The sequence below is a fragment of the Podarcis filfolensis genome (genome assembly GCF_964270895.1).
Source record: "Podarcis filfolensis genome assembly, chromosome: 1".
Lineage (NCBI taxonomy): Eukaryota > Metazoa > Chordata > Lepidosauria > Squamata > Lacertidae > Podarcis > Podarcis filfolensis.
Window position 1 is genome coordinate 88597005 of NC_139604.1, and position 22644 is coordinate 88619648.

A 22644-nucleotide genomic window follows, 5' to 3' on the forward strand; every position below is an offset into this window, starting at 1 on the left:
AAAGACTCTTCCTCTAATGTGGAAGGAAAAAGGTTATGATACAAGTGAGAGAAATAAAAGTATTCTGAATAGGTTGTGTTTGTGTGAACATGTGAACTCAGTTTGTCATGGGGCACAGGTCACCCTGTTCCCACCATTCTCCGCTCTCCCCAAGAAGCTACTCCAGCAATGTGTAACTTTCTCAGAAGAAAAAGCTTTTCTGTAGGACATGGAAATAGTTCTGCATCCAGATGTATCAGGCAGAACCCAAATGTTCTCATGCTACAGACCATGGAAGTTGGTATCACCACCAGTTCACTTTTCAGGTCCTGCACTTGGCTCCCAAAAGGTGGGATAAGTCAGTGTGGTGTAGTATTTGAGAGTATCCAACTAGGACTGAAGTTCAAATCTCAATCAGCATGAAGCTTACTGGGTGACATTAAGTCAGTCATTATCTTGCAACCTAACTTACTTCATTGGGTGGTTGTGAGGATTAAAACTCAGGGACCATGCATGCCACCTTGAGCTCCTTGGAGAAAAATGTGGGCTGCAAATTAAGTCAATTGCTAGAACAGACTATAAAACTGGACATGCCTCCTTGTTGAGGTGGATGGAGCAGTAGCTGGCAATTTTCTAAGTTATAACCAAGCATTGCTATCCCAAGAAGACTTTTGGAGAACACAAGAGATGTGCATTGAGAATGTAGCATGGCCAGAAGCACTTGGGGAAGTAGCACTGCATGGGCAGCTAGTTCTGAAGTTCCTAGGTTGTTGTTAATATCCAGATACCAGAGCACTTTCAGATACAGAAAAACTGTCATCTGTCAGAGGGCCTTCTGGCAGTTCCCTCACTGCGAGAAGCAAAGCTACAGGGAACCAGGCAGAGGGCCTTTTCGGTAGTGGCACCCGCCCGGTGAAACACCCTCCCATCAGATGTCAAAGAGATAAACAACTACCTGACATTTAGAAGACATCTGAAGGCAGCCTTGTTCAGGGAAGTTTTTTAATGTGTAACATCTTGATGTATTTTTAATCTTTGTTGGGAGCCGCCCAGAGTGACTGGGGAAACCCAGCCAGATGGGCGGGGTACAAATTATTATTATTATTATTATTATTATTATTATTATTATTAAACACCAAATCAAGGTTTTGACATTATATCTGAACTGCTTTTTTGTCACACTCCCATTTTTATTAAATGAACATCTTAAAATGCCTTTGTGTCACTTACCAATTGTACCTCATACTGTTCTTTTTCTTTCCTCATGTTTCCATTAGTTTTGCACCTTAGTCACTTCTCCAACTTACTCTTTCTTGTAAGCTTCATGTTTGGATGTAGAGCACCTTGCATCATTTAGCTAAAATTAGTGTGGCATTATCTCTTAGGCTTGCCTTAGCTTGGTCTTACCTGCTGCTACGAAGAGGTAGAACGTGTGTCACATTTTAAACAAGCTTCATATGCACCCCCTTTTCAGGCTTTCTAGTTGTCTTGATTCCAAGGTACAGCTGAAGTGTGTAGGCAACAGGAATACCACAGCCTAACTTAAATGAGAACTGGGACGTTTGCACATAGGCATCTATGTGAAAGTAGGTCCCACTGCCTGGTGTCTAGTACCAAAGCCGGAAAAAAAAGTGAGGCCTGCTTGTGCATGCGCAAAACCCTCAGTCCTCATTAAAGATATATGCACAGCACGGCTGAGGGAGAATGTGCAGATCCAAGGTTTGCTTCTGTATCGAACTGCGAGAAGACACTTTCCTGGCCACGCATGAGTCAACACTATATTACACTGTAATCTGGTTCTGAGCATACTGCAAGAAATTAGGCAAAAGCAAGACAGTGCAGTGTTTTAACTACTCTTCAAAACTTCACTAGTCAGACAAGAAAAAAAAGATACTCCTACTTCCTATTCTGGTTTTGAGCAGGTCACTTTGAAGATTTATGCCACTTTCATTATCTGTTATATTATTGATTCACATTTTTGTACTTTGTACCCTTATGCATTATATTATTTTGTTATGTCTTTAACCCCCAGTGTGACAAGATCTAGTGCTGTTACCCTTGTTTACTGAGTCTTTAATCCCTCTCTCCACCCCCAATTGTCTTTCAGAGTTCCTGCTGGGGACTGTGCGGAAGGATGGCGTCTGCAGAACCCCTGACTGCTTTCTCCCGTTGGTACCTCTATGCTATTCATGGTTACTTCTGTGAGGTGATGTTCACAGCTGCTTGGGAGTTTGTGGTCAATTTCAACTGGAAATTCCCAGGTGTCACTAGCGTATGGGCACTCTTCATCTATGGAACTTCCATCCTCATTGTAGAAAAGATGTACCTGTACCTGAAGGACAAGTGCAACATCCTAGTGCGCTGCCTGATTTACACCCTGTGGACGTATACTTGGGAGTTCACCACCGGCTTCATCCTGCGCCAGTTTGATGCCTGCCCTTGGGACTATTCACAGTTTGACTTGAACTTCATGGGCCTCATAACCCTGGAGTATGCCATTCCATGGTTCTGTGCAGCAGTCATCATGGAACAGTTAGTCATCAGGAACACCCTGCGTTTGCGATTTGATGAGAATGCTGAACCCGGGTCTCCTACTGCTGCTGTAACCTTGGCCAATGGCCATGTGAAAACTAACTGAACAGTAACTTCAAACTACACCTTGACTAAGTGAATTCTCCTGCCCCTTTCACTGGAGACTTTTGATGATGGCCTCAAAAACAAAAGTCCTGCTTCCTGTATGATAAACAAACCTCCTGTGTTTGGAGGCATGCATGAAAAAGTGGAATCAGTAGGTTTTCTATGGATTTTTGCTCTCTTTTTTGTTTTTTTTAAAGCAACAAGTAGCACTGTCAGCTACCTGTTGGTGAGATAGTTTGACTTGTAACTTATTATGAGAACAGTCATAATACCTGCATTTTACTACATATGGGTGGGTGGGGGGGATAAGAGTAATGCTCATCAACCTTGTACAAATAACAAGTTAGTAGATTGGCACAGACGCCCCATTTAACTTAGTGATTGGCTTATATCCCACTAGGCAATATTCAGGTGCTTGCTTGCAACCAGTACCTCCCATGGGACCCGAGATGCTTCAGGGTCAAGGAAAACTCATTAGCTGTTGAGACAACCCAACAGTGGCAGTCAACTGGGGAGGTGGTTTGCCCTCTTTTGTGCTCCCTCCTAAGTTTTTTGTTTTTTGTTTTTAAATGCACCACAGTGTATGATAATATGGTGCTGGACATCTTCCTGGATTTCTATAAAATTACTTTTTGACTCATCCATTCTGAGGCTCGCTAGAGACCTTCTCCCACTCCCAATAGTCTTTTTAAAAAATAAAATAAAAGTCTCTTCTGCTGGATTAATTATATCATTACTGTACAAGTTGCATTTTTGGCCAAGGAGCCCAAAACGGGAGAGAAATGGCTGAAGTCTTCCCTGCCTCCTATCCTTGTTCTTTGTAATAGAACTGAACAGAAGGGCTGCTTCAGCTCCAATTCGCCCCATAGTAACTGTTCACATTACCAGGATCCTCTCTGCCTTCCTCCCCTGAGAATTCTGTCACCAATGATACCACTGGCAATAATTGTGGACCATTGGCCCAGGTATTGAAGTCTCCGTGTGTCTCCTGGATTTATCGGGAATTAGAATTGTGCAAGACACTGTGCAGTGCTCATCTGCTTCTACAGATCTTCGGGAAGCTATGCCTGATGTTCTTCTCTATGTACTTAACAGCAGTATTAGGGGTGCAGTAATCTCTCTTCAGAAAGCTATGAGTCGCTGGAGGTGATATCCCACTGCTTTATGGTGGGGAGTGCTGAAAAGCCATTCTCCAGGATCTTCCAAATGGATTGTGACCAGTGTAGGTAGGACGGCAGGCATTCTCGAACCACCTTCCCTAAGGTTGGCTCCCCAGAGGTTGCTGAACCACAACCTCCATCATCTCCAGCCCACATGGCCAGTGGTCAGAGGTTATGGGGGTTGCAGTTCAACCTCTGGGGGACCCAAAGTTGGAGAAGGCTGTTTCAGAGCCTGCAGAAAGTATGAAAGACCAAAGGACAGCTTAACTTAACAAAGCATCCAATAGCCTTAAGAGGAGGGTATGCTGTTACTAGACCTCCTGGGTAAAAATAAAGAAAGAACCAGGTATCGTTTGCACTGAACGGAATTGAATTGCACTAGCAATGAGTTGAGCTTGGGATGCAAGTTTCTTTATGTGGCTGCAGTCTCATCTTCTGTGGTTTGTTTAGATGAGGCCTGCATTATTGTTTGACTGACCATTGACTGTTTTCTCCATCTGGCAGTCAGTTAACACAGCTGTTGTTTGTTCTGCTGAATTTCATTCTACCACCCAGGATGGGATCTGCATTGTTTTATGAATAAGAATAACTGTAACAGTATCTTGTCTTGTATTTTCGAAGTGTAATTAGTTTGTTCTTCCTAATTTTCGCTCAGGTGTGAATCCATTGCGGGCAATGGATCTGCTGGAGCACTGAAAGCAGAAGCTTATTCAGGTCTGCCCTGTTTTAGACACGTGTCTCCTGAAATACTCAGCAAACACACAGAGAGATTAGCGTTCCCGTTTATCATTCATCCATTTTATATTGAATTAAATTGTGTTTCCTGTCTGAGGCAGTGCCATGCAACAACATGCTGCAATAATGGTCAGCTGAGTGGAAAATAAAATGGAGGAGCCATTTATTGGCTATGGAATCACAATCTTAATCCTTTTTTACAGTGCAATCCTATGCATGTCTCCTCAGAATTAAGCCCAGTTGAGTTTAATGGGGTTTATTCCCAGGGAAGGGGATATCAAATTCCAGCCTTAATTCATAATTGGATTTGCCATGAAAATAAGCATTATTCTTGGCATTCCACTTTTCTAACCTGCTTTCCTAAACCACAAAAGAGAAACAGCGAATCGGAAAGATACTGCGTCTTGCTTTTCATGAAAAAGTTTTTAACAAACTAAAATATATTTTCCTCCAAGTATTCTGTGATGGAGGGAATGGTGCAAATAGGAGATGGGCTACACTTGAATCTTCTGGTAACCACAGTTCAAAGCATTAGATAAGGCTGGACTAGTGGAATATCATTGCTTTCACTAGTAGCCACTGACTGCTAACATCTGCTGCAACACTGGTTCCTTTACTAACATTACAAAAACACTATAATGGAAGGCTTTTTTAATTTTAAAAAGGCAACATCATGGATCTATTTAGAATATGTAAGGTTTTTGTAGCAATATCTATCCCCTGAATTGGCCAGTAGCACAATCCCATGCTCCTTAGAGGGTCTATAATCCCATCCTAAATAACACAATTATTTCACAGCTCACAAATTGTTATTTGCTTACACTGAAAAATGGCTTCTAGCCTCTTGCCTATGAACACCCCTTTCACTTGAGCTACATTTTCCCATGAGGCATCAGAACTACACCTCCTTGAGCTTATTTTATGCTATTTTATTTGGTTCGTACTGTGTAGATGTGTCCCCAAGGGGCTATAATTTTCACACACAAGTGCACTTTATTCGCAGTTTGCACACCAGGAACTGAGCTGGGCATAAGTTCATATTTCCTCATGCAGCATTCACCAGACTACAACCCACAGACCATATGAGCTTTCCTTGATACTATTCTACAACATCTCAAAGTTACTGTATGTGTCAGGCCCTGCAGATGTCATTACTCTTTTTTTTTTTTTTGAGAAAAGCAACTTTGTTGCAGTCAAGCGTTTTACCTCTTTTGCTTTATTTACATTTATTTTGTCCTTCAGTTCTAGTGAAAACTACTGATGTTGTTTTACAGTTGGGTTGCTTAAACTATACAGCAATGGTGGCCTCATTGCTGAGAACTGTAGCCTAGAAGCTGTGCAGCAGGTAAAGCACTGGCAAATAAAACACCCACAGAACTCTCAGTTAAATATTTGCTTGTATGTGTATCCTCCTCAGTAGATTAAAGTTGCCTGTTTGAATTCACCAGCAATAAAAAAAAACTTGTGGTTTGTTGGTTTTGCCCTCTCTTCCTTGTAAGAAGAGGGTGGTTCATGCTTATGTCATTGGAAATGGGTTATAAATTTGCTCATGCACTGCATTATACTTGTGTTGTGTTGCAGCTTTTCTTACAACACAGTAAAGAACCCAAACTCAGCTGGTCTATTTCTAGGCATACCATTCATATTTATTTAGGTTATTCAGTAGTCATGTCATCTCCCACCAGCCCTAACCAGTGTGACCAATGACCAAGGATGATGGAAGCTGGTCCAGCAATATCTGGAGGCTACAGGTTCTTCACCTCTGTTTTAGCCATTCAGATAGATAGCAAAAGAGCTCCAGCACCACACTGATAAGGGACAAATCTTGAAATGAACGCAAATGTGTGGCAAAATTAGAAAGGACATACTTAGTCTCTAAAATATGCTGTCTCTGGGCTTCAGTGCTCACTGGAACTAATGAGGGAAGTGCCTCTGCAATTCCACTGTGTATCTACACTGTGCACAACCAGGCTGGGAACCTGTTAGACTTCCATCAGCCCCAGTATATTTATTGAATGTTAGGGGGGGGGCAAAGTAAGAACACCTCTCAACTGATTTATCTAGGGGATTCTCCCAGAGCAGCAAATTGGATCTGATGACCTTTGAGATACCTTTCATGTCCATTAAGTAGTAATTCGATTGAGACCTATGGTGCTTACTACCTGGTAAGTGGGCATAAGATTGTAGCCTGAAAATGCAAATACTTACACTAAGGTTAGTGTCACAATCATTCATTCCTTTATTCCTTTATTTATTGCTTTATAACTCGCTCTATCTACCCAAGGGACGTGGGTGGGTTAAAAATATGCTAATATTTGTTAGTATCCCATCCTATCCCCACATATCCCTACCATAAACTACAGTAGCTGACTAAAAGCACCTTGCACTGTTTCAATGTAAGTTGCTTCCTAGTTTTTGCACAGTGAACTGAGTCAAATATTTCTGAATGCCAAATTGGAAAGCATTTGAGAGTCAGGAAGAACCCTATGTTACATGGATGTCCAGTGCTGGAATAATTATTTTGAAAAAAGAGGCATCCCATTGTCAGGCTTTAAATAACTATTCTGGAGCATGAAGCATTCTAGTTTAGGAGCACCCTTTGAGATTCCCCAGTGAATGGTTATTCATCATGTTATGTAGTATAGTGGATCAAAGAGGTTCCTAGCCAAATCTCATTTCTGCCAGGAACACAGTAAATGGCTTTAGGTAGACTACTATCATACTGGGCAGACCATCTACAGTGGGGGGATAATAACACTGACCTATTGCTGGAAGGATTACTGATGTAATGCATGCAAAGTCCTTTTGAATACTCTTAAGTGCTATGCCTATGTTCAATAGTAGATTATAAGTATTGAATACTGGTCTACAATGACCTATTCATTTTCATTCATTCATTTTATTATATTTTTTCCACTAATGCAGCCATTTATTCATTATTTGTTTTCTGCTGACAAAGCACACATAGTTTCAGGATGAAAGGGAGTTTTTAGAGCAGCTTTCACCAATCTGTTGCTGCAATGGCTGGGCCTGATAGAAGTTATGGTCCAAAACATTTGGAGGGCAACAACTTGTCAGCAGCAGTTTGAGAGTTACAAACATGCTTGTTGTGAATCCACCTTTTCATGAATCCACTATTTCATATTAAAGACCAATAGCCCAATCCTATGCATACCTAGCTGAAAACTAATCACATCTGAGTCCAGTGAAATGTTCTTCTCAGTGTATAAGGCTAGGTTGCATTTGGAGAAGAATTTTGTTCTAGGTGCCATCTACAACTTCCAATCAGTCTAACTGTTCAATTTTTGTATGGTATTTACTTGTGAGTCACTCTATAACATATGTTCTCTGCACAACAAATAAGTAAACCAACCATTTAAGAGAAATCATAAAATGCAATAAAATAAATACAGTACTAAAAGCCAACAAATGAAAGCATCACAATACAAATTTTAATAATATCAACTAACAAAGCAAGCATGATAATAGGCTCAGTTGGCAGAGCATGAGAGTGTTAATCTCAGGGTTGCGGGTTCAAGCCCCACAGTGGGCAAAGGATTCCTGCATTGCAGGGTGCTGGACTCGATGGCCTTTGTGGTCTCTTCCAACCCTATAATTCTACGGTTGTAAGTATCTTACTGTTTGAGATGTTCCAGGACATTAGATTTCATTGTTGCTGCGGGACAATTAATTATTTTTCTGTCAATAACTCAAGAAGGAACCAGTCTGGACCAGGAAATCTGTGTATTTTCAACAACTCCAGCAATATGGAGGATACCAGTTACGTGTGTGTTTCTTGTCTTTTCCATATATATATATATATATATATATATATATATATGCATGCCAGGGATACCCAGTTTTTCAGCCTTACTTGCATTAACACAGGTTTAGATATACCATGGACAATCTGCTTCTATGCCCCAAAGTTTCTCTAGTTCTTCTTTTGGTGGCTTGGACAGTTTATTTCACACTTGTGTAATCTCCCTCTAGTAAGATCTTTTTACAGGGTAGCTTTACAGATCAACTCAGTCACTAGTAGGGATGGAAGGATTTGTTAATTTTGCTTCTCTTTTTTTCAGTCTTAAATCCAGTTCTCCACATTTTGCAGCAACTTGTGACTTTTTGAATACGTGTGAATTTTTGGACAAGTGTGAATTTTAAAGAAAGGCTGTGCTTTGTTCACATATTGTTTCAGAAGGTGCAGATTTGAAAAGGCAGCTTTATATCCAAACTGATTTGAATTCATATCCAGATCTTAGCTTTAGACTTTTTCTCTCGGCTTTTCCTCATACCTCTGTCATCAATTTTTTCTCTCTTCCAACTCCTCAGGGTACAGCTAATTTAAAACTGACTGGAATCTTCAGCCAATCAGAGACTGCTGTTCCCCAGGCCAATCAGACTGAACTCATCTGATCTAAGCCTTGCCTAAGAAAACCTTAAAGTCTTTGTCAGAATTTGTCCCAAAAAAACTACTGCTACACAGGCAACCTCACAGCGGTACAAGGTCTTGAACGCCTATTTATATGCTGTCCACCTGAGTGGGTTGCCACAGTCACTCTGGGCAGCTTCCAACAAATAATAAAACTACAGTAAAACACCAAACATTAAAAACTTCCCTATAAACCTATACAGCATTTCTCAATAGTATACCAGATGATGATCTTAAGCAAGTGTGAAATGTTAATTTAAATTCTGCAGAACAAAATTTTCATTTTACGCATCTGGATTGTGAATACAACAAGGTTCATTAAAATAAAAGCAAAGTTGTACATTTAATTAATCATAAAATCATTGAAGTGGGTAACTCGCCTGACTTCAATAAACTATGTACTCTTGGAATTGAGAAATGGGCACATAACATAAGTTTACTGAGGCCAAATTTATAATTCCTTTTTGCCGCCTTTGATGAATGGCAGAACAATCCAAAACCCCTTTGCACTGGACTGGGCTGTATGTGATCAGAAAATTTAGTGATCAGAAAACGGATCTTGCTTACAGGAAAGTGAAAGAGAAAAGGAGTATAATTCTGGAAAAAATAACTTTTGGTTCTGGGAGAGGATCAGGAACTTCCCAAATATGGAGGCAGGTTTGCCACAATTTCTTGTTCCAGCCCAATTAGCAAAATGCATTGGACCAGCACTGGGGGGAGCCATTGGTATATATATCCCCTCCTACGAAAAAGCTTGGCTTGCACAAATAAAACTACTGGTACCATACTTAAGCCACAAAACAGAAGGATCTTACTAATGAGTAGCGGGAGTATACTCAACAGTACCTGTTTTAAATGCAGCATGGGATACACAGTGCTTCTGGAATTTAGCCACAAGATGCTTTAATTTAATTGCTGACACAATCTTAAATATGGTGGACAGTTTTTGAACTGAGAATTGTCAAATTGCAAGCCAGTTATCATGCCTTTTCCAAGTCTTCATTTTAAAAGTTCCAAGCCAGTAGAATATGCAGCCACTACCCATTCTCCTTTGCTCACTTTTCTCCTCACCCACCGCAAGGGGGGAAACTACAGTTCTGCTTGTTGCAGCCATGAGACAGGAGGGAGAGCAAGCAGACTGATACAGGAACATGGCAGGAGGTATAATGGCTGCATACTTTGCCATGGTCTTAGAACATGTAGGAAAAAGCAGTACCTTCAGGATGCCATATAGCAACAATATTTAGTTGAAATATAACATATTCGGACCCAGATTGGGCCAAAGAACCTAATGGTTAGAGGCCATTGAGCTTGACCTGGGAGCCCTGTAGAACTGGCACTGGCTCCCTACTGACTGAGCTACAGAGGCTACTGGTCAAAGAGAGAAACTGTAGGCAATTTCAATCAGGCAACTCTCATAACAGCCCATAATCTTCCTGGCCCGGGAAGCCAAATGATATTTCAGGGCTCAGATATACAACATTTTGGTGTAAGTGTTGGCAATACCTTGTTGGATAACATGAAAGACTCAAGTGTTCACATGGCTAATGTTGAGCAACATCCTATCTTGACGGCCGTCTGTGAGGAAAACTGTGGTGATGCAGGAATGAACTTTGATCAGAGCTGTCATAACTGTGTAGATTGCCCTCCAGCTAGCTGTGGAATCTCAGGGGTTGTCATGGTTAGACTATGGTGTTTGTTGGCTGCCTTGTCAGCATGGTTACTGGGGACAGAACAATTATGCTGTCATGCTGCTTGCACCAGTGTTTCAGCAGTTTCCCCAATCTGCTTTTTCAGTGTCCTATTGGATGAGCATAGGATCACAACTATTTTATGCCACTGTCAGCCCTGGCATAATGCTCAATGTTCTGCCTCTGATCATAGGATAGGTCTGCTTGCCTTTCTCCCTCTGATGACCTCACTTTTTCAGCCTTCTCTTTTGGCCAAGCCTGGAAGAAGCATCTTTTTCTGTGAGCAGCAAACCTGAACAGAATGCTGTTCTTGTACTTGCTGCATTACCAAACCAGATGATCAACTTTAGTGGAACCTATAATTAGACTAAAAATTCTGCTTCCATCTTTTAATTTTTTTCTCCCCATGGTAGAACTACCACATTCAAAATGCACTGGGAATTTTGCTTTGCAATTAAACTCTGTCTGCACCTGTTTGGCTTCTGCATTCGACATCCATCTCCTCTTTCAAGTGAGGCAAGGCAGTAGCCATGATGGGACCAGCACTGATGGGCACATATGCTTTTACATTTGTGGCTTTTTACTTCTTCCATTTAAAAATGTCAGCTTGTTTTTAAAATAGAAACATTTTAAAACCTTAGTCACAAGTGGACCGCTGTTGCCCATCTCTACCCCTTCCAAGTGACCAGGAGGTCCTCAAAAAGGACCCCCCTCCCCCCCCACAAAGGAGCACATGAAATAATAAAAAAGACTTATTCAGTTAAAATGGTTTTTAAAAAATCGTTTGTATAATTAATGTAGCTGGAGAAGAGAAGCATGTTGTGGGCAGAGGCAAGTGGACTTCTGGTGCAATTGCGCCAGGCTACTTCTGACCCCCAGCCCACTCAGAAGTGATGTTCCAAGCTCTATCTACTTGCTCATCTATCTCTTCCCATCCAACAGTCCCCCTGGACCAAAGCCGTTTTTTCAAGATCATAATCATCTTTGCCATGCATAAATCATTCAGAAAGAAGAGTAACCCTTTTGTAGGGCCGGCCTGTCCATGAGGCAGACTGAGGCACTTGCCTCAGGCAACAGAATCCAAGAGGAGGCCTTGTGGGTGCCCCCTCCCCCGCCACTGGAGAAGCAAGAACTGGATGCAGCGGCTTCCAGGTTCCGGCATGTTCTTGCAGGGCTCTAGCTGGAACCTGGAAGCCACAGCTGCACGATCCCAGTAATCGAGACTTCCGTGGTGGCAGCAATGGGAGCGGCGGGGGGCAGGAAACAGCCTGTGTTGTTTACACAGTGCGGTACCTTCCTGTTTTGCCTCAGTCAGCGAAATGGGGCCACGAGTGCAGCAGGATGCTTAAAGGGTACAAGGGATAACTTAAGGAATTCATGATTTAAGGTATTGAGTAAGTGCATTTTTAAACTTAAAGATATCTGTTATTTGACATTCCTTTCTGACACTTAACAATTCATAGATGCTAAAATACACATAGGCACTTGAGCTTTACAAATTTTAAAAAAGTGTGTAGAAATAATAGAAGACACTGATTTTTTTCCATTTTTTGTTTTGGAGTCTCACCTAGAAATGGAGGTGTCCCACTGAAACAGACTGGCTATAATCAGGTGCTAGTAATTCTCCTCATCAAGTACCACAACCACATGGAGTCCTTCTGTTGCCCCTGGCAACAGGGCCTGGTTCCTTCATGGCTTGATTGCCAGCCAACAGTACTGCTTCATCAGAGACAATGGAGGAAGACTTGTTCCAGCACTCATGGGAATGATGGTCCCAACTTATACAGTTATGGCCCACAGCCATCCTGCTTTATGTGTTTGTGCATATGTGTATAATTTGAAAAAAGCCTACCGCAAATCCTTGTCTCTGTGATGAGTTCATATGAGATGCTTTATCTCACACTCTAGATTGGGATCTTAATTGAACACCCCTAACACTAGCAGATATGATACTTAGCTATTCTCCTAACAAATTATTTAATATAGTCACGGGTACATTGAGGATGAAACAAGGAGATACATGCCAGAAACACACAATTATAGATAGACCTGGGAGGAAACAAAAGGCCGCCTAGTTCATTTCCCTTGCTGCAATGCAGCGTAAGCCAGTCACCCACACAAAGAACAGGCCACCCAATCTAAGCCCAATTTGCTGCGTAGAACAGGTGCCACCACAGAAACACATCAGCTAAACAAATAGCTCAAAAGACATTTTACTAAACAGGAGGTTCAAAGCAGCTCTTCCTTCAATGACTTTGTGAAGCAAATGCAAAATCCACATTGATCAGAATGTTCATTTGTATTACAAGTTCCTGTTCTCTGTTTTCTCTTCTGCATGAACAGCTTTTCAGAATAATAGCATGGGAAAGGCTTGAAAGCACTTGAAGCCTAGTTTGTGAAAATGTTCTATCTGATAGAGTCTATCATCTTTAGAACATTACGGCTATGATCCCCAAAACCCTTTCTAGAAAAGAAGTTTCTCAAACAACTCTACCTAAATGACATAGATTACTGCTCCTAAGAGGAAGGGATTTACTATTGGTAGTGTCTTTGTGTGTGTGTGTGTGTGTGTGTGTGTGTTATTAATAGTTGAGAACCTGACTGAAAGCAAAGCCCTACCTACCTGTGTCACATAAGACATAGAAGTGTTTAGTGCTTTAGTAGAAGCTCAACATATAAAACAAAACAACCCATTGCTAGCTGTGGTCATCATACATGTAGTTAAATATGGCATCCTCCTTTTTTATACTCCTATAATTAACAGATGCAGCCATTCCAGTTACTCTGAAAGGTGAGCTCTGCTGATTAATTTGGTCAGACAGTTCTAAGAAATCTCTTTCTCTCTTTTTAATATTCTAGTTCAGGCTTTCTCAGACTGGTGGCCTCAAGATGATTTGGACTTCAACTCCTATCATCCCTGATTATTGGCCACATTGGCAAGGTCTGATGTGTGCTTTAGCTGGAAGGTACTAGGTTGGGGAAGGCTCTTCTAGTCTGTCTGACCTCTCTCAAAGCTATATAACTTGTAAAGCACATTCCAGTTTCCTCTGTTTTTATTTATGTTGGAAGCTGCCCAGAGTGCCTGGGGCAACTCAGTAAGATGTGTGGGGTATAAATAGTAGAATTATCATTATGGAATGGGACGTCCCTATTTTCACTGGATAAATGTTGGAGGGTATGAGACTGCAATTCCCAGTGGGCAGAAAGATTTGCTGGTGATGCCATGTGATCTCTGTAAATTCAGCTCTATTTACCATCTGTTGTGCGCCATTACTTTCAAAGGACCGAGAAAACAGGTGAGATGGCTGCTGGGTGCCACAAAAACATCAAAGATACAGCTCTGAACGCGTGATGAAAAGAACCTTGTGGGAACAATAGAGAAGTGCTAGGTTAGGTGTGGGGGATTTTTTTGGGGTGGGGGTGTAAGTGAACATTCCTTTCAGATTGGGTTATTATTGAGGGGGCATGGCCACAAAGGAAAGAAGATGGTTGCTTAAGCTCTAAGCTCTGCTCTAAGGCTCAGAAAAGCAGCTTGGAGCAGGGATGCCAACTTGCCCCTCACATTAATGTGGGTCACAGGTAAGAAGGGTAAGAGATCAATCAGGGGCAGCTTCGGTTCAGCATGGAACACTGAGTAAAGTATTTCCGTTTGAGAAGGGATGCTTTAATTTTCGTATTGAAGGGTTTTCAACCAGAACAGACCTTTCTGCTAAGCCATCAGGCAGTTTTCTCTACACCTCATTCCACCAACTGTAAGAAGGGAGTTATAGAGACATATCATTCGTGTATGAGTTGTAGGATATGAGATTTACTAGTATTTCAGTTCAGAGTTCACAGTAAGACAAAATGTGAGAGGATTCCTCTGAAAGTCTGAGACAGTGGGGAGCCTGTGCCAGCCAGAGCAAACATTATGGAAGTTTATTATACATGAACAGGTTAAAAATTGTGTGATGAAAAAACATAGGCATACACCAATGGGCAACCTAACCGGCTCTGGGTACTTGCAAAATAAACTTTTAAAAGTCAATTTATGCTATAATGATAATAATAATAATAATAATAATAATAATAATAATAATAATATACCCCAGCCAGTCTGGATGGCTCCCAACCGAATGTTAAAAACACAATACAGCATTAAACATTAAAAACTTCCCTAAACAGGGCTGCCTTCAGATGTCTTTTAAAAGTAAGAAAGTTGCTTATTTCCTTGACATCTGATGGGAGGGCATTCCACAGGGCAGGCACCACTACTGAGAAGTCCCTCTGCCTGGTTCTCTGTAACCTCACTTCTCACAGTGAGGGAACTGCCAGAAGGCCCTCAGAGCTGGACCTATTGACTACAGTGGCAGGAGCAACACAAAGGTGGCTGAAAGTCAAATGTTTTCAACTGAGGAGATAGTTGCCAGCAAGTGTTAAAGAGTGCTTTGGTGCTAACTTGCACCCTGAAGTTCTCTATTAGTAACATGAAGAATATTGGAATAGTAAACCTGTGCAAATGTCAGAGTACTACTTGCCTAGATGGCCACAGTGATCCATGCGACGGTCATCTCCAGGCTTGACTACTGTAATTCTTGCCACACCTGGCCACAGTGATCCATGCGACGGTCATCTCCAGGCTTGACTACTGTAATTCTTGCCACACCTGGCCACAGTGATCCATGCGACGGTCATCTCCAGGCTTGACTACTGTTATTCACTCTACGCGGGGCTGCCCTTGAAGCTGTCCCAGAAACTCCAGCGGGTACAGAATGCTGCAGTGAGGCTCCTCACGGGGTCTCTGCCATGGGAGCATATTTACCCAGTGCTTTTCAAGCTGCACTGGCTCCCGGTGGAGTACAGGGTCAGATTTAAGGTGCTGCTTTTGACCTTTAAAGCCCTTCACGGCCTAGGACCCTCGTACCTACGGAACCGCCTCTCCCGGTATGCCCCACGGAGAGCCTCAAGGTCCATAAATAACAACACCCTAGTGGTCCCAGGCCCTAAGGAAGTTAGATTGACCTCAACCAGAGCCAGGGCCTTTTCAACTCTGGTTCCGGCCTGGTGGAACGCTCTGCCTCATGAGACCAGGGCCCTGCAGGATCTGATTTCCTTCCGCAGGGCCTGTAAGACAGAATTGTTCTGCCTGGCCTTTGGCTTGGAGCCAGTTTTATTCCCTCCCTCCCTCTCTTTCTTTTTTCTTTTCCTTCTCCTCCTGCGATGAGGCTACATTTTAATATTTTAATGTTCCATTATTTTAATGTTGTATTTTATTTTTGTTTTTAAGTTGTAATCATTCATCTGGTTTTTATTATTGCTTGTAAGCCGCTCTGAGCCCGGCCTTGGCTGGGGAGGGCGGGGTATAAATAAAAAATTATTATTATTATTATTATTAGATGTAGTAATTATTATTAGATAATCTATGGAATGTTATGTCATGGAAATGCTGTTTGGATAGTGTTTACTTTTTGTTTTTAGTGTTTTGTTATAGTGTTTTGTTTTTTAACAAGGAAATCTAAAATCAAGAATACACTAATATGCAGTATTCCAGTCAAAGACTGGAAGCCAAGAAAGCTATTCACAATGTACTAAAGGAAAATAACGTTATGGAACTGTACAGGAAGTCCATGCATCAGCATGTACTTTTTCAGCACCTGTCCTCCTGTTTGCTAGCAGCAGCATTATAACAGTGCCCATAAATGGTACAGGAGTCAATAAAGGACAACAAGGTTATCTCAGTAGAATATTCCATAGGAAGAGCAGAGCTGCAAAAATTTATTTCAACACCCACTATTTTCTTGAAACTTGTGGAGTTGCAACAAGTGCACTTCAGTAGTGACCATGCACAAATGTCTATAGACATTTGGCTGCATTTGCACATAATAAATCAAGGACTTTGGCTTAATAAATAACATCCTGAATCCTGTGTTGTGCCTCCCTTCACACAAGCAGGCACAAAACAACAACAACACAAAACAATGAGACCAGAGTTATGTTTTAATATGAGATTGTGGATTATTTCCTTATAAAAAGCAAATATCACCAGCTAGCCTTGCACCAAGGATTGGTGTTGGCTAACAAATCTTGGCTTGTTAGGGAGAAATAAACCACGATCCTGGGTTCAGTTGTAACACTAAGCTATCCCGTTCCAGGACTCAGCTATACAGCTGCAAATAAAATGTTTTAAGTGTGTTGTGAAGTGCATTATACCTTACACTAGATGGTGATGGTGAGCTATGGCAAAGTCAATATATTTTTCAAAAAAGCATTTGCACATTGTTTCTTATATCTGTCTAGATTCCATCCTGGTTTGTTTACCCTACTGCACGAAGGGAGGAGCTAAATGGAAATATTCAGGCTGTGTGCATGTGTACAACTCATGCACAGTATGCTTTATTTAGTCAAGGGTCTTGACTTTATTTAGTCAGGGGTCTTGACCAAGTAAGAAAACCATCATGGGAGAACAGGCTATACAAATACATTTACATGATCCATTTGGATTTGTTTCTCTTATCTGTCTTTCACATGAGTCATTAACTGTTTATCTTAAATTCTCCTATCATAGTTTGGAGGAGTATTTCGCTCTGAGGGTCCTGCCACGTGGTTACTTTCTGTTCTGTCTTCCGTCGTGGTTGCTTTTTTTTTTTAAAAAAAAGATTCAATAGTTTAGTACCATGGAATTTGAGATAGATTTGTCTCAGCTTTTCACAGATTATTTTGTACAATTAGACCCGTTAACTCTGAGGCAAAAGTGAAGTGAGAAAGCAAATGCCAATGTCATAAATCCATACACACATGTTCCTGTCCAGATAAGGCAAACGTTTAAAAATAAAACCCATGGATGTCTGCTCTCAAAGCCAGGTGAATAAACATAGATAGCTGAACATAGTATAAACTCACTCCTATCCTCCCAATATAACTTTATGGGATATTTTAAAAAATCTCCCACCATGCCAAATCTAGAAGAAAAATGGTATTTAATAGTATAGCTGTAGTTTAATAAATACTGCAGGAACACGAAGCAGCAAGTGGATCTTCTGTTTTACAGCAACTCTTCTTCAATACTTATTTCCCTTTCAAGCAGGCCCTTTTGGTGAAGGGGTAATATGTCTAACACATAGAGGAGGCCACATCAACCTGAAAAAGTACAGTCTGAGAAGGAAGGAGGGGGAAGGAGATTCAGCCAATGACCATCTCAGGTGGCAATCCCACACATACCTGGGAGTAAGTCTCTCTGAATTCTGAATAGAGATGCATAAGTTTGCACTACCTGACTCTTTCAAAGGTTCTGCTTTCAAGGTGTTCCAGCAGGAAATATGGCAGCAGTTTGATGATTTAGAAAAACAAATATAACTTTTGGTCTCTGATTGACTTAGGTAGGAATGTGTATAAAGCTGGAACTGATCAACAAAGTGACTTTGGTTCATCTAGCTTAATTATACACATAGAAATTAACTTCACTGAAAAACTTCAATTTTTCCTCTGTTAGCATATGGTATTGTACAAAATGCATAACCGCAGATTTCCAGAGCAGAAGTTAAAACCCTTAAAGGAAAACAAATATTACATCATTTTTCTGGCTATAGGACTGAGCACAAGAAGGATTAAGAGAAAGCTGTTTAACTACAAAAAAATGGCTTCATATTCCACATCCAATATTTTTTGTGGCTTTGCAAACTTCAAGATGACCTTGCCCTCCTTCAGTAGAAATTAGCTGTGGGGCAGAATGGGAGGTGCAATAATACAGTGGTACCTCTAGTTATGTGAGCTCCCGTTGCTCAGTCCCTTCTCCTGCCAACCTAGCAGTTTGAAAGCACATCAAAGTGCAAGTAGACAAATAGGTACCACTCCGGCGGGAAGGTAAACGGCGTTTCTGTGCACTGCTCTAGTTCGCCAGAAGCGGCTTAGTCATGCTGGCCACATGACCCGGAAGCTGTACGCCGGCTCCCTCGGCCAATAAAGCGAGATGAGCGCCACAACCCCAGAGTCGGTCACGACTGGACCTAATGGTCAGGGGTCCCTTTACCTTTACCTCTGGTTACAAATGCTTCTGGTTACAAATGCTTCAGGTTACGAGCTCCGCTAACCTGGAAGTTGCTGCTTCTGGTTGTGAACTTTGCCCCAGGATGCAAATGGAAATCATGCATGCAGTGGGAGGCCCCATTAGTGAAAGTGCGCCTCAGGATAAGAACGGTTTCAGCTTAAGAACGGACCTTCAGAACGAATTAAGTTCGTAACCAGAGGTAGCTGCTAGGGCCATGTTTCTGTTTCAAGTTGGATACTAAAATTAAGTCCAAAGGCATACGTAGTAGGCAAAAAAGATTGGTGCCAGGAATTGTCAGGTGGCATTTCCTGACTGCATCCTTGATCTTCGGTGGTGTTTCCCTTCAGCCTCCATCTACCAGGCAACAGCTCTCACTGATGTTCTCTGAGGCAAGGGAATGGGGCCCAGCAGCTGGAATTTGCTTGGTCAATGACAGAGGTAAGACTTGACTTATGTATCAGTAAGTAAGCCATTCCCTTGGGTAAATAACTGTAGCTCCGTGGCAGAGCATACATTTTGCATGCATATGTTTTCCTAGGTTCAATCCATGACATCTTCAGGATAGACTGGGGAAGATCCCTCTTTGAAATCCAGGAAAGCTGCTGCCAATCAGTGAGGACACTATAGAGCTACATGGATCAATGGTCTAAGGTAGCTTTCCCTAACCTGGTGCCTGCCAGATATTTTGGACTACAACTCCCATGAACCTGAGCCAGCACTGACATCCAGGGGGCAGCAGGTTGGATAACAGATCAGCTTCTTTTGTTCCTAATAAAAATATTTAGTGAGGCTTCTGCACCATGACATACATATCATTAGGTCACTTTATGGAGTGAATGAAGGCCACAGCAATGCCCTGTATGCATTAAATATACTTATTAAAATGCAGGGATAAAATGAGTACGTTCTTGTGTTCTCAGTCCTGGATTGAGAACTTATTGTTCCAAGATAATCTGCTGAGTAAAGTGTGCAGTTTCTCTGTCAAGGGCACCTCAATAGTCAGATCTCATACGGAGATAAACACGTGAACTGTGAGTCTACTTTACTGTTGCCGGCCATGCAGAAACCCTGTTTTGTTACAGAGTCAGTAGTTCTAGATCAGCTGACTCTCTGCCTTTTTCCTCCTCTGGTGCAATTTCCGCTGAAGTACTTAGCTTGCTTCTTCTTTTTAGTGATAAAAAATATGCAAGACTGCAGCCGAGGAAAGCAAGCATAACTCTAGAGAGGATGTCTTGGATAATGGATTAAAATGTAGTTTGATTCATTGGGTCATTATGAAACAAATGTCTTCTAATGGATTTCGTTTATTTTAGTTTTCTTTCCAATATGTGTAACTACTTTTCTGCCAAAAAAAGGATCCAAATTGATGCACAGCATAATAATTAAACCACAATGCAATGTACATTTTTAAAAAATCCATAAAACCACATAAAACATAAATAAATAATACTAAAATACTAGGCGGCAGGAAGAAATAGCACTCATCAAATAAATGACAGATTAGATAATTTTCTAAGGGCATGGTCTTATTCTTTAGATCCTGGCAAAGGCAAGGCAAAGGCACACAGGGCAAACAAGGCAGTTTCTGCAGAAAAACTGGGCCTTAAATCTGATCAAAATTTATTGAATAAATTAAAAAAATCCAATAGCACCTAGACTTGGCAGATGCTTTGCCTGGGAAAGAAAGGATAGCTACCTACTGAAAGTTGCTAACTTTTTTCAAGTCCAACATACTGTAGTTTTTTTGTTTCAGGAACAGTTTTACTACAGCCTTTTTAAAGATAGCTGGGACTGCTCCCCTGTCTCATTTACCAGATCCAACTAGATACTCCCTCCCTGCTAGATGCAGTAAGTCAAGAGTGGCAAGGATCAGGAATACAGGTTGGTTGGTTGGTTGGTTGGTTGGTTGAACTTAGCCATGGGCCTTGTCCATGTCCTCAGGCCTTTATAACTGAAAGTCATCCAACAAACTTGGACCAGATGGTGTCCTGGATACCACCATTTAGATTTTCTACTGGGTCTGATTGTTAAGAGTCCCTGAGCCACTGTGAAGACATAATGCTGGCAAGGGAAGATGCTTCTGTGCTACCATCCTAGCCTCAGAGTAGGCTCAATAGTAGGCTAACTTGTATTCATTCCAGTCATGTCAGCTCATCAGGCAAATGTACTTCACCTTATAAATTCAGGACAATGGTCTGGGAAGTGGGAGAGAGAGAAAGTAACAGCAGAAAAATATGTATAGCTCCAAGTAATAGATTACTGTTATTAATAATAGTAATAGTTATAATCTACTGTACATGATGGTTGCAACTAATGGCAGATATGTCTAAATACAATTTGGCTGATACATTCCATCAGCGCCCTTTGCTCCTGTACCAAAGCATAGCAATTTGCAATGCAATAGGATCGTGCCTGTCTCAAGGGGCAGTTCACAAAATGGTGTTATTTTCAGTATGTGCAGACCATTTTTTTCCTGCCTGAACTGAGTATTTATGCAGCAAACTAGTACTGTGAAACGGCTGCTATGGATATAAATTACCCTGGCCTTTGACACCAATATACTCTATTTTATAATTACTCCACCCTATTCTGTTTATTGACATTTGTTTCAACTGCTTTTAATATTACATTTTAAATTGAGCCTTCCAAGTGGAGATGCAAGAATTAAACTTGGGGTTGCTTTAATGCAAAACAAGTGCTTGACCACTCAGCTATGGCTCCTCTTCTTGATTTAAATATGAGTGTTGGTGGATCAATTAGTTAGTTAACTGATAAAATCTACATTAAATTCCATATGAGAGAATGTGGCTTCTTAACATTGGGTAAAGGCCGTAGCTATTTGGGTTCATAGTAGTTGATTCACACAGCTGGTTCAAAATGCCTACATTCTATTCAAGGAAAAATTTGATGATGATGATGAAAATAATAATAATAATAATAATAATAATAATAATAATAATAATAATAATAAAAATACCCAACAAGTGGCTATGTCAGAGAGACATAAGGCAAATCAACATTACATGTGCCTCAAATGGGCAAGGCAGATGGCAAAAACTACACTGATCATTAAATCAGAAAAGTTAATATTTTTCCTTAGTGTACATTAGACTTCTGAGGCTGAAAGTACAGTACTTCACTTCACTACTGAAAGTGAGTTTATATTCTCTCTCAACATAAAATGTTTTCTGCTCTTCTCTGTGGTTCATTTATTGAATTATGTACCACTGCCATCTCCTGGCCATATGTTTATTGCTCATTCAGATTTATTTTAAGATATTTCTAAGCAATACTGTATGTATTAATTCAAGACTAATTCCAATTCAGTTCTGGCCACTTAAAACAGACCAGACAAGATTCTGTACACTTCACATACATTTAAACCATTGCATTAACTAACAGAAAGTATCTTTTTCAAGACTGTTTCACACAAGCTAAATGTCCTCAGCAGAAGTGCCGCTCAAGAAGAAAATTGTGTAAAACGTATAGACACACATATGCCCATTTTTCACTGGATGTTCAGACCTTCCAAGTATCCCTATTTTCCAGGGACAGTCCCAGATTTACTGAAGCCATCTCAGTTTCTGGTTTGCTCAGAATGTCCAATTTTTCCTTAGGATGTCCCTATTTTCATCAGAGAAATGTTGGAGGGTATGGTTGTTTAGGGGGAAAGGTGACACTCATTAGACTGCTGTTGATTTCCAGTCACTCTACAATGGCTAAACCTGATGCCTACAAAGGGCTCACAATCAGGGCATAAAGGCAATTTTCTTTCCTATGCTAATTATTTCCCACCAATACTTGTTTTTTTATATACTGTATGTTCAGCAGTTCTAGGTGTAATAATGCTTACTCCAGTTTAGCCAGAACAGATGTTGGGCTAACTGGACTGTAATTTCCTGGCATCCCTTCTTAAAAAAAAAATCAAAAAAATCAATTTTTACATTGGCTGCTTTGCAACTTTCCTTTAAGGAGGCCTATTTTAGT

At 41.0% G+C, this 22644-nt stretch overlaps 2 protein-coding genes across 6 annotated transcripts in view; both read left to right on the plus strand.

The window, feature by feature from the left end:
- TMEM229B (transmembrane protein 229B) overlaps positions 1-3175 on the plus strand; it is a 38452-nt gene extending 35277 nt beyond the window's left edge. For all 5 annotated transcript variants that reach the window (XM_083605802.1, XM_083605798.1, XM_083605800.1 and 2 more), the window contains one exon: positions 2087-3175. In XM_083605802.1, coding sequence (XP_083461928.1) covers positions 2087-2617 — 531 coding nt within the window. In that variant the 3' untranslated portion in view covers positions 2618-3175. The remainder of the gene's footprint in view (positions 1-2086) is intronic.
- Positions 3176-18771: 15596 nt separating this feature from the next.
- The window catches only part of RAD51B (RAD51 paralog B), a 314446-nt gene continuing 310573 nt past the window's right edge, over positions 18772-22644 (plus strand). The window contains exon 1 of the mRNA XM_083605395.1: positions 18772-19095. The gene's annotated coding sequence lies outside the window, so the exon portion shown is untranslated. The remainder of the gene's footprint in view (positions 19096-22644) is intronic.